Here is a 12,500-nt window from a genome sequence, read left to right as displayed (position 1 = left end):
AAGTATAGAAATATCAACAGTGAGAAAAAAAAATCTAAAATTAGGAATAAACTCAATTTTAAACCGTTAAAAAGTACTAAATTCCCATTGAAAAAAAAAACATCTATAATAACATATATAATATCTCATTTCATTAGAAGAAAAAGCATAGAAAAGAGAATAAAAAATAAGCGACCCCAATTACAAAACAAATTCATAACATCAAGACCTACGATGAGCAGAAGGGATATAATAATTTTGGATCACTATTTCCACCCGCATCGAAGTCTCCCTAAAAATTTCCCTAAACAGAAGACCAAACAGATCGTAAATATAGCTCAGAGCGCAATGTCTTAATTTATGGGATAATAACTCACACAACTTTAATCAAGTAAACTTTATAGCCCATACGGTGACCGGGCGTCGTTACAAGCAGTCGTATAGTCAAGGTGTTAAGCGCCCCCCCTACCCCCCCAACACACACACGCCCCTCTCTCTCTCTCTCCAACTTTCACTTGTCCACCCTTTAACACCTACGGAAATATATGTTCGCTCTCTGGTCGGGGACATTTAAACTCCTCCCCCATCCTGGAGCCACGCGTCCCTTGGTACCTGGCGTCCCTACGGCAGGCGTCTGTCTCTCCCTCTGTTTCTTAGCCCGAGGGAGGACGGGACGGGAAGGGAAGGAGGTGGGTGGAGGAGAGAGGAGGAGAGAGGAGGAGGAGGAGGAGGAGGAGGAGGAGGAGGAGGAGAAGGAGGAGGGAGAGAGGGTGGAAGAGAGAGGAGGAGGAGGAGGAGGAGGAGAAGGAGGAGGAGGAAGAAGAAGAGAGAGAGAGGGGAGGAAGAGGAGGCGGAGGAGGTGGAGGAAGAAGAGAGAGAAGAGGAGGAGGGAGGGGATACAGCAGGAGGGAGGAGGAGGAGGGAGGGAGGGAGGGGATACGACAGGAGGGAGGAGGAGGAGGAGAGGTTGGAAGAGAGAGGAGTAGGAGGGAGGGGATACAGCAGGAGGGATGAAGAGGAAGAGAGAGGAGGAGGAGGAGGGCGGAAGAGGGAGGGGCGATTGGAGGGTCAGTATTATTGGAGGGATAATCCAACGTCCAGAAAAGTGTGGGAAGAAATAGCGTTATGATGCGGGTGTTACATATCATATATATTCGGACACATTTTGGAAAAAAAAGTTACGAACATTTTTTTTTCCCCGATTTATTCTTCGTCGAAAAGAAAAGAAAAGAAAAAAAACATATCTCAGGATACTATAGCTCGTCCTCAGTCCTCAAGCATTCCGGAACTACGCGCTCGCAAAAAAAAAAAAAAAAAAAAAAAAGGTTAAAAGGAAACAGGGACTACGTCGTAGCCGGAAGGGCGTGTAACCCCACAGGACCTGACTCAGTAGCTTGGCCTAGCTAACTACCCTTAACTACACCGCCACTTAGTTCTAATCACCACCGCCTCAAGGATTTCCCGGCGAAGTGATCTATTTCGTGTCTAAACTGTTGGTTCACACACGACTGATCTTATTGTCGGTAAGACATTGGCGTATTTAATACATTTTGTTAAATTCGTATCTGGATTTTTGTTTTTTTCTTTCTGTTTTTGGGTCTAGTTTAATTGTGGATATTGGATTTTTGATTTTTTTTTTAAAGAGTATTGATAAAGGACGGGTTTAAAAAAAAAATGCTTGCGAATGCTTTGAAGTTGATGGGCGGCTCGTCACCACCAAAACCAAACCATCTCAAGAAAACAAAAAGTCACGAAATTACCACTGAAGTACAAGCAAGCAAGCAAGCAAAAAAAAAAAAAAAAAAAAAATATCCCTCAAAATTTGCATCGATCGACCAAACAAAACGAAGGAGTCTATGACCTTGCCAAGGTCACTCCGGACTCGTCGCCGTCGTCGGATATCTCATCGCACATCGACATTCCGGCATTATCCGAGGTAGCCCCGCCCGCGCGTGTTTTATGGGCGTCGCGATGCTTGGTTAGCCGCCCTTGTAGTCCTTTGTCCCTCGTGCCAGGAAGCCATGACGTCAGCACGTGACACGGCGCTTGCAGAGACGGGCGCTTTGTGTCAGGGCAGATATACTAACGAAAAATGTATGGACGTTTAATATTGCCTTCCAAGTGGCTGAAGTTAAGCGAGGAGAGGTTCGTCTTATGTGAGAATTTATATATATAAATATAAATATAAATATATATATATGTATATATTTATATATATATTTATAGATATATACATATATATGTATATGTATATCTATACATATGAATAAATAAATAAATATATATATACACACAAAAACACATATATATACATATATAAGTGTGTGTGTATATATGTATATATGTATGTATTATATATATAAATATATATATATATGTATATAATTACATAAATAAAAGAAATATAAATATATATACATACATACATACATACATGCATACATAGATATATATATATGTATATATGTACACACACACACACACACGGCACTCAAAGAAAACAGCAACTCCGTCTCTCGAAACAAAAACAACCCACTTACCACTGAGACTGCGTGTAGACGGGGATCAGGCCAGCTATCTCCTCCTCCAGACAGTAGGCTCGGTAGGTCTTGTAGGAGATGAGGTCGGTGTATGTCAGCTGGTTGCCCTCCACCTTCAGGTTCTCCCACTGTCCCTGGGCCCAGTCTGGGTACTGGCACTTTGCTGCCGTCGCCTGTGGCACCGGGGGAGGTAAAATGGGCGTTGGGGTTAAGTTGCTTTTTATACTAAGTTTCTTTTTTTTCGGGATTGATGTTATATGAATGCTGTAATATTTTGGAAAATTGAATGTTACATGGTAAAAATGTTATTCTGTAAATCGTTTTGTTTTGATGTTCTATTGGCACTATTTCATTTCTTGCTATTAATCAAAATATCCATGAGAATTAAGAAAGAAAAAAACTATTCCATATTATTATGCTTTCTTATGTGATTAAAAACATCCACAGTCTAATAAAAAACAAAAACACAAGACCCCACCCCATAAGAATAGAAAAAAAACAAAAAAACAGCGTAACGTACAGACCAAACACTAAACTTGCAATACCATAAACTAAAAGAAATACATCCATCTCCTATACACATATCCGACCACATCACCTACAAAAAAAAAAGAAAAAAAAATAAAAAATAAAAATAAAATAAATAAATAAATAAATAAATAAATAAACATCCAAATCAACTTACCTCAGCAGCGGGCGGTTTGGGCGCAGTGGGCGTAAGAACCAGAGTCTCGTATCCTTCCCACGCAGAATGCAACTTGTTGATACACGTTGAGTCGTAGGAAAGGGAGAGGAAAATACTTCCAGTTCCTTCTTCGATCTTGTACATCTACGAAAGGGGGGAAGAGAGAGAGAAAAAAAAAATGGCTGTGAAATTTGATTGAAGGTGAAATGCGACGGAAAGATTTAAATGCGATGAGGGTGGGTAGAGGGTGGAGGTGGGGGGGATGGGTGTAATTTTGAGATTTTGTTTGTAGTCTAGATGGGTCTAATGTGGTTGATAGAGTGTGGGTTGTTTCTGATAGGAAAGCGGAGTTTTATTTCTGTTGTGAATTGTGCGGAGTTTTTTAATGTGGGTTCGCGTGTTGATTTAAAATTTTTGCACCTTGCACTTTGCGAGTTTTTCCCCTCCCTCTATTTCTCCCTCTCCTTACTTTGCTCCTCTCACTCCTCTCCCTCTCGCCCTCTTCCTCCCCCCCCTCTCTCTCTCACTCTCTCTCTTTTCCTTCCTCTCTCCCTCCCTCCCTCCCTCACTCCTTTCCTCATTAATACTCATTAATACTCATTAATAATACTCATTAATAGTCATTAACAATACTCATTAATAATCATTAATATTAATAATTAATACTCCTTTCCTCTCCCCTCCCTCCCTCCCTCCCTCCTTCCCTCCCTTAAAATCTCGAAAGCACGTCAGATGTGAATGCGCAACCACGAGCTTCTAGAAATCGACATGCCAAAATCACCAATTAGAAAAAAATTAAAGTTATTCAGATTCACCTCAAAAGAAGGTCAATTCCCAAACAGAAATTGACTTGCAGTTGCACGATCAACATTAAAAAAAACGTCTCCTAAAGCGCTGCATAAAAAAAAAGACATCATGGCGGTACGAAAGCGCATATATTATAGATATAAAACTGAAAATGAGAATCATCAGAATGAAACCGCAAAGAATGAGGGGGAAGAACAAAGACGAGAGAGAGAGAGAGAGAGAGAGAGAGAGAGAGAGAGAGAGAGAGAGAGAGAGAGAGAGAGAGAGAGACAGGGAGGGAGATAGAAAAGAGAAAGAGATAGAGAAAGAGAGAGAGGGAGAGAGAGAGATAAAGTGAGGGGGAGAGAGGGAGAGAGAGAGAGAGAGAGAGAGAGAGAGAGAGAGAGAGAGAGAGAGAGAGAGAGAGAGAGAGAGAGAGAGAGAGAGAGAGAGAGAGAGAGAGAGAGAGAGAGATAGAAAGAGAAAGAGAAGAGAGAGAGAGAGAAAAAGAGAGAGAGAGAGAGAGAGAGGGGGGGGGGGGAGAAAAGAAAAAGAAAAAGAGAAAGAGAAAGAAAGAGAGAGAGATCGAGAGGGGGGGGGGCATCATCTTACTTAAAAGACCCCTCCCCCGCCCCCGTCCCCCCCTAAATATAAATAAAACACCACGACGTTGAATATAACATGCCACAGAACCCGTGTAAATCATCTTGACGTTATTTGTGCAGTGTTGCAATCTCGCCCCATTACGAAACCTTAGTTCTAACTGCACCCTCGCTTCCCTCTACCACCCTCGCCCGCACTCTATTCATCTACGTCTTCTCTGACCGCTAGCACGCCCCCTCCCACCCCATCCCCTCTCTCTCTCTCTGTCTCTGTCTTTTAATCTTTCTTTCTCGCTCTATCTCTCTCTCTCTCTTTCTCTCACGTTTTGTCTGTCTCTTTCTGGCTCTGTCTGTCTCTGTCTCTGCCTTTCTCTCTCTCTCACGCATACACACACAACACTCTCTCTCTCTCTCTCTCTCTCTCTCTCTCTCTCTCTCACACACACATACACACACACGCGCGCTCTCTCTCTCTCTCGCATACACACACGCACACAAAACCAGCCCCCGACCCCCCCCCATCCCACCCTACCCACCCCACCCCACCCACACCACAAGGATATCCCCGCCGACCAAACATTTTTATATCTCTTAATACGGGCGAGCATTATCAAGTAGATTGCGTGTAATTACGGACATAACTTCCACACGGCGAGGACTTCTTGCCTCGCTCGTTCGTTTTTCCGTTTTTCTTCGTTTTTTTTATTTTTCCTTTTAAGACGCGGTTGTCTCATCTTGTCGTCGAGGTTTTGTTCTTGTGTGTTTATGTGATTCTTCTTCTCGTCTTTATCATTTTTTTTATTCTATTTCGTCTTCTTCTTCTTCGTCTTCTTCTATTTAAGTGATTCTTCCTCTCGTCTTTATCTGTTGTTTTTTTATTCTATTTCGTCTTCTTCTTCTTCTTCGTCTTCTTCTATTTATGTGATTCTTCTTCTCGTCTTTATCTGTATTTTTTAATTCTGTTTCGTCTTCTTCTTCTTCGTCTTCTTCGTCTTCTTCTTCTTCTATGTGATTATTCTTCTCGTCTTTATCTGTTGTTTTTTTTATTCTGTTTCGTATTCTTCTTCTTCTTCTTCTTCTTCGTCTTCTTCTTCTTCTATGTGATTATTCTTCTCGTCTTTATCTGTTGTTTTTTTTATTCTGTTTCGTATTCTTCTTCATCTTCGTCTTCTTCTTCTTCTATTTATGTGATTATTCTTCTCGTCTTTATCTGTTGTTTTTTTTATTCTGTTTCGTATTCTTCTTCTTCTTCTTCTTCGTCTTCTTCTTCTTCTATGTGATTATTCTTCTCGTCTTTATCTGTTGTTTTTTTTATTCTATTTCGTCTTCTTCTTCTTCTTCGTCTTCTTCTATTTATGTGATTCTTCTTCTCGTCTTTATCTGTATTTTTTAATTCTGTTTCGTCTTCTTCTTCTTCGTCTTCTTCGTCTTCTTCTTCTTCTATGTGATTATTCTTCTCGTCTTTATCTGTTGTTTTTTTTATTCTGTTTCGTATTCTTCTTCTTCTTCTTCTTCGTCTTCTTCTTCTTCTATGTGATTATTCTTCTCGTCTTTATCTGTTGTTTTTTTTATTCTGTTTCGTATTCTTCTTCTTCTTCTTCTTCGTCTTCTTCTTCTTCTATGTGATTATTCTTCTCGTCTTTATCTGTTGTTTTTTTTTATTCTATTTCGTCTTCTTCTTCGTCTTCTTCTATTTAAGTGATTCTTCCTCTCGTCTTTATCTGTTTTTTTTTTCTCTATTTCTTCTTCTTCTTCTTCTATTTCTGTGATTATTCTTCTCGTCTTTATCTGTTTTTTTTTTCTCTATTTCGTCTTCTTCTTCTTCTATTTATGTGATTCTTCTCATCGTCTTTATCTGTTGTCTTTTTTATTCTATTTCGTCTTCCTCTTCTTCTTCCTCTTCGTCTTCTTCTTCCTCTTCGTCTTCTTCTTCCTCTTCGTCTTCTTCTTCTTCTATCTATGTGATTCTTCTTCTCGTCTTTATCTCTTTTTTATTCTATTTCGTCTTCGTCTTCTTCTCCTTCTTCTTTTCTCTATCTTCTTATCGTTTGGTGTTTGTATTTTCATTTTCATTTTGGGTGTTTGGTTGTCGTTTTTTTGTTTGTTTGTTTTTTTGGTTGATTTTTGGGTCGAGTTCGAAGTGGAAGTGTCATTGTAATTCGTCTATTATAAATGTTGATAAGAGATTTATTAGTTTCAAAACGCTGTTGTTACAAAGATGTCTAAATGCATATTCTTAGCAATATACTGCAAACACGCCGACATAAACGTGAATATCATTTATCTCACACCCATACACGTATATACCCTCTATCTATCTTTCAATCTACTTATCTATCTATAAGTTTATCTACCTATAAGCACGTACGTAACCACTATACATACATACACACATACATACATACAAACATACATATATACAAACATACACAGACAGACAGACAGACAGACAGACACACACACACACACGCACACACGCACACACACACACACACACACACACACACACACTGACACACACGACCACAACCACACACACACAACCACAAACACACCTATCCATCCATCCATCCATCCATCTATCCATCAACCAACCCAACGTCCAACGTAAGCAATCACTCCAATAGCACAGACCTTCTCCCTCACCCTCCCCCCCAACCGCTCCCCACCCCGGCCGAATCAACTCCAAACGACATCGCCAATAACACACACACACACACACACACACACACACACACACACACACACACACACTGCAACACTGCCACATTGCAAGCATTGCGTCCCTCCCTCCCTCCCTCCCTCCCTCCCTCGGTTCCCTTCGACAAATCTTCTCACGTTCGTCACCCAACGATAGCGACTTCCGGCCGGAGCTATTTCCCGTAATAAAGTAGAAGAACGATTCGAAGGAGCATCAACCTGAGAGGGAGAGAGAGAGAGAGAGAGAGAGAGAGAGAGAGAGAAATAGAGGGGTGGGGGTGGGGATGGGAGAGAGGGAGAAGGAGAGGGGGAGAGGGTGAGAGAGGGGGAGAAGGAGAGGGGGGAGGGAGAGAGAGAGAGGGAGAGGGTGAGAGAGGGGGAGAAGGAGAGGGGGGAGGGAGAGGGAGGGGAGAGAGAGGGGGAGGGGGGGAGGGGGGAGGGAGGGGAGGGAGAGGGAGAGGGAGAGGGAGAGGGAGGGTGAGGGGGGTGAGGGGGAGGGAGGGGAGGGTGAGGGGGGGAGAGGGAGAGGGAGAGGGAGGGTGAGGGGGGAAGGAAGGGAGGTATGGGGGAGAGAGGGAGAGAGAGAGGGAGGGGAGGGGTGGGAGGGAGAGGGGGAGAGAGAGGGGGGGAGAGAGGGAGAGAGAGAGAGGGAGAGGGTGAGAGGGAGAGAGAGAGAGAGAGAGAGAGAAAGAGAGAGAGAGAGATAAAGAGAAAGAGAGAGAGAGAGAGAAAGAGAAAGAGAAAGACAAAGAAAGAAAATGAAAGAGAAAGAAAAAGAAAAAGAATGAAAAAGAGAAAGAAAGAAAGCAAGAGAAAATTCTTATTTCCCTGCCCTCCCGTGAGCATCATTTAACCTCGTTTTCTTCCCAGGGAGATTCCACACGTCCGACCAAGATATTTTCCTGTCTGCTTCGGGGATTTAGAAGAAAATAAAAAAAAAATAAAAAAAATAAAAAAAAATAGAAAATAAACCTTCGTGTGACTAGTTTTTTTTACGCGTTTCATCTCTCTTTTTTTTTCTTTTTTTTATTAAATAAGCATTCCGATCATCTGACTCATTGTATGTTTAGTCTTTAATTATCTATATAAAAAAAGATAAATAGTTTGATATATAACTTTTTTTTTAATCTTTTTCTTTTATTTTCTCTTTGCAATGGCGGTTGTTGAACTGTGTCGCGATATGTTTTATGCATGACAGTTCCTCTGATGATGATGAAAAATCGTGGAAAATCTTGGGTGACATGCACTTTCGGATTCAAATTGACATTCTTGTTTATTGACTTAAAATAGGGCATTCTTTTTTGGGGGGACTGAACTATCACTATATTCCTCGACGTACATATACATTTCGAATAGATTCCAGCAACACCAAATACAATACAACTACAAGAAAAAACTACAAGAAAAACGCAAAGTAATCTCCCCATTACATACATACATATCCGCGATTTTACTTCATATATATCTTTTTATTCTTTCTTTCTTTCTTCCTTTTTTTCTATCATGACTCGGAAACCGCCATGTCCACCGGCGGCAGAACATCTGTTTCCACAATCGCTCGCCTTCAAGAAAATCAATAGAATTATCACCCGAGTTTCCAATTCTCTCTAACTCACGGACTTCCGCTATCGCCGCGACCGGAATCTGGACAGTCGGACCTGGCGTGGGAACCGTGACTGGTAGTAATAGTATTCGCGTACCAGCTGTTGTGTTGGTACGGTACGGTACGGTACGCGGACCGAGGTGGTAGCGACAGAGAGATGAGGTGGTAGAGATAGAGGTTGAGGTGGTAGCGATAGAGGTTGAGTGAGGTGGTAGCGAGAGAGGTTGATGTGGTAGCGACAGAGGTCGAGGTGGTAAAGACAGATGTTGAGGTGGTAAAGACAGAGAGTTGAGGTGGTAGCGACAGAGGTTGAGGAGGTAAAGACAGAGGTTGAGGTGGTAAAGACAGAGGTTGAGTGAGGTGGTAGCGATAGAGGCTGAGTGAGGTGGTAGCGAGAGATGTTGAGGTGGTAAAGACAGAGAATTGAGGTGGTAGCGACAGAGGTTGAGGTGGTAAAGACAGAGGTTGAGGTGGTAGCGACAGAGGTTGAGGTGGTAAAGACAGAGGTTGAGGTGGTAGCGACAGAGGTTGAGGTGGTAAAGACAGAGGTTGAGATATAGAGAGATGTAGAGAGATAGGTTGGTAGGCATAGGAAAATATAAATATCTATTATATTAAGGGTTGAGGCGTATGGTGATCTATATAGAGCTATTGTATTGAGACGAATAGAAATGTATGAATCTGTAGTATGTATGTCGAGATGAAATGTATATAGATGTATGCAGACTATCTAATAAGTCTTTTTTATTGAGATGTATAGAAATATATTAGACTAACCTTGACATAAATGCATAAACATCTAACATACTAATACTAGGAACAAGAGAAAAGTGTAGATATCTAGCATATTACCTAAGAAATGCACAGAAATCTAAGAACAGAGGCACTGAAGCTACACCAAAGGAAACACAATAGAGGCAATGAATACAAACAATAGATATTTACGGAGATTATACATCTTAGAAAACAGAAGCGATTGGGATAGAGAAGTTTGGCATCTGTTAAGTTGAGGGGAAATTCCGGATGTGAAGTGGTCTTGACACGGATGTCCATTTTGACACGCACACGCACACGCACACGCACACGCACACGCACACGCACACACGCACACTCACTAACACACACATACATGCACACGCACACACACACACACACACACACACACACACACACACACACACACACACGCACACACACACACATTTTTATGATATACCGTCTACATATACTGACAAAGTGAAAACATTAACCAGACTTTAGTTCTTTAAAGAATGTAACACAGATCACCATTCCTCATTTCCCTAATTAATTAATTACCTTAAATTTATTCTTCCATTCTAAACACGGAGCATCGGAACAACCGAAGACCAAGCCATTAATCTCACACACGGAATGAGACAATCTCTTCCATCTCGCGAAAGAAAGAAAGGAAAAAAAAAAAAAATAAAAATCGCATCACGTAATGGCTGATTGATAAAAAAAAGTAAAAAGTTATAAAAATTAAATAGATTTAGAGTCATTGCTCCTTCCGGGATTGCAATAAAAAAAAAAAGCAGTCGGCGCGTGTTGACAGATCAGCTGACACGAGTACCATGACCTGGCTTTGCATGTGTCCGAAGGCGACGGATGTGGCTTCGTTCGAATGTCAAAAAAAAAAATTCTACATAAAATCTCTCTCTATCGGTACCCGCGTATGTATTTTCGTATTTAAACAAATATATACTTATCATTTAATCTATTCTCGTATATCTACGTACGTAAGAGAAAAGAAATACTTTTGAAGCGTCGTAGATAGTTACAATATGTCAGTCGCGTCGGAACACGTTGACCGGATGTAGCGTGTCCACCATGTTGTTTCTTCGACTTGTTTTCTCAAGAATCCGACACACTGTACAGGATTTCAAGAACAAACGCTCGAATCTGTTTTTTTTTTTTTTTTTTTTTTTTGGGGGGGGCTCAAATGCTCGGATCTTTTTTTTTTTTTTTGGGGGGGGGGGGCTCAAACGCTCGGATCTTTTTTTTTAGTTTTTTCTTTTTTTTGGGCTCTGTGTGGCTTGATTTATTTTCTCTTCAAATACAAGAGGGAATTTCAAACTTTCTTCTGGCCCTTTTCTTTTCTTTTCTTTTTTTGAGATTGATTTCTGCAACATGAAGTGAAAAAAAACAACAACAACGGGAATGCATTAAGCTTCTGATAAATGTTAGATGATTAAGTCTGTGGATTTCTTTACTTTCTAATTCACACAGACACGCAGGAATGGAAATACATACATACATAAATACATACGTACACAAATGCGCACACGCACACACACACACACACACACACACACACACACACACACACACGCACACACACACACAAACACTAACATATACATACATACATACATACATACATACACATATACAGACAGACAGACAAAAACACGCACAAGTGAGTTACGGTTGGCTTTGGTATGTAAGGGGAGGGGAGGGGAGGGGAGGGGAGGGGAAGGGAGGGAAGGGGAGGGGAGGGGTGGGGAGGGAAGGGGAGGGGGAAGGGAAGAGGAGGAGTAGGGGGGTCTCTCAAACCACCCAAAATTATACATAAAAGTATATTTCGTAAGAAGCTAAAGCCAGAAGAGACATAATAGATTCTTGGAAGTAAGGGGGAAGTGAGGGGTGGGGGAGGGGGGAGGGGGAGGGGGGAGGGGGAAGGGTAGAGAGACGGGGGAGGAGGAGGAACTGAAGGGTGGACAGGGGAAGGGAGAAGAAGAAAATGAAAGGGGGGGATAAGGAAGGGGAAGGAAGAGAGAGGAAGGGGGACGGGCAAGAGGAAGAATTGAAGAATTGTAATTGTGAAGGGGCGGGGATAGGGAGAAGGGGAAGAAGAAAAGGAGAAGGGGGAAGGGGAAGAAGGGAAGGAGAAGGGGGAAGAGGGGAAGGAGAAGGGGGAAGAGGAGAAGAAGGGGGAAGAGGGGAAGGAGAAGGAGAAGGGGGGAGAGGAGAAAGAGAAGGGTGAAGAGGAGAAGGAGAAGGAGAAGGGGGAAGAGGGGAAGGAGAAGGAGAGGGGGGAGAAAGAGAAAGAGAAAGAGAAAGAGAAGGAGAAGAAGAGAAGGAGTCGGGGGGAGAGGAGAAAGAGAAGGAGAAAGGAAAGGAGAAGGGGGAAGGGGGAAGGGGGAAGGGGCGGGATAGGAAGGGGGGTTATATAATGGCGATGATGAAAGCATTGTTGAGGTAATTTTGGAAATGAAGAAACAGAATGAGAAGGGAAATAAAAGATGTAAAAAAAGGAAGGTTTTTGCTCAGAATGAATATTAAAGTAAATCGCTGTTTGATTGTTGCTCTGTGCAATACACACACAAAATAAAAGTAGGAAAATACACATCATTCATAATATATTCTGTGTGTGTGTGTGTGTGTGTGTGTGTGTGTGTGTGTGTGTGTGTGTGTGTGTGTGTGTGCGTGTGCGTGTGCGTGTGCGTGTGCGTGTGCATGTGCGTATGCGTATGCGTGTGCGTGTGCATGCGAGTGTAAACCTATACAAAACCCGCTCATTTGCTCCTTCAATTTATCCTACACTGACACAAAATCCAAAAAACTCAACCGTGATAAAACACGCG

General features: G+C 41.9%; 1 protein-coding gene across 1 annotated transcript in view; it reads right to left on the bottom strand.

The window, feature by feature from the left end:
* Window positions 1-12,500, bottom strand: part of LOC122263573 (uncharacterized) — a 76,063-nt gene that overhangs the window by 10,266 nt on the left and 53,297 nt on the right. The window contains exons 6-8 of the mRNA XM_086535426.1: window positions 3,205-3,348; window positions 2,520-2,692; window positions 2,014-2,061 (exon numbers count right to left, since the gene is read on the bottom strand). Of these exons, the coding sequence (XP_086391552.1) occupies window positions 2,014-2,061; window positions 2,520-2,692; window positions 3,205-3,348 (365 nt within the window). The remainder of the gene's footprint in view (window positions 1-2,013; window positions 2,062-2,519; window positions 2,693-3,204; window positions 3,349-12,500) is intronic.

This window comes from Penaeus japonicus, unplaced genomic scaffold, assembly GCF_977035675.1.
Source record: "Penaeus japonicus unplaced genomic scaffold, GWHDUDI00000001_assembly GWHDUDI00000004, whole genome shotgun sequence".
NCBI classification, from domain to species: Eukaryota; Metazoa; Arthropoda; class Malacostraca; order Decapoda; family Penaeidae; genus Penaeus; species Penaeus japonicus.
This window is presented reverse-complemented; position numbering and strand designations above follow the sequence as displayed.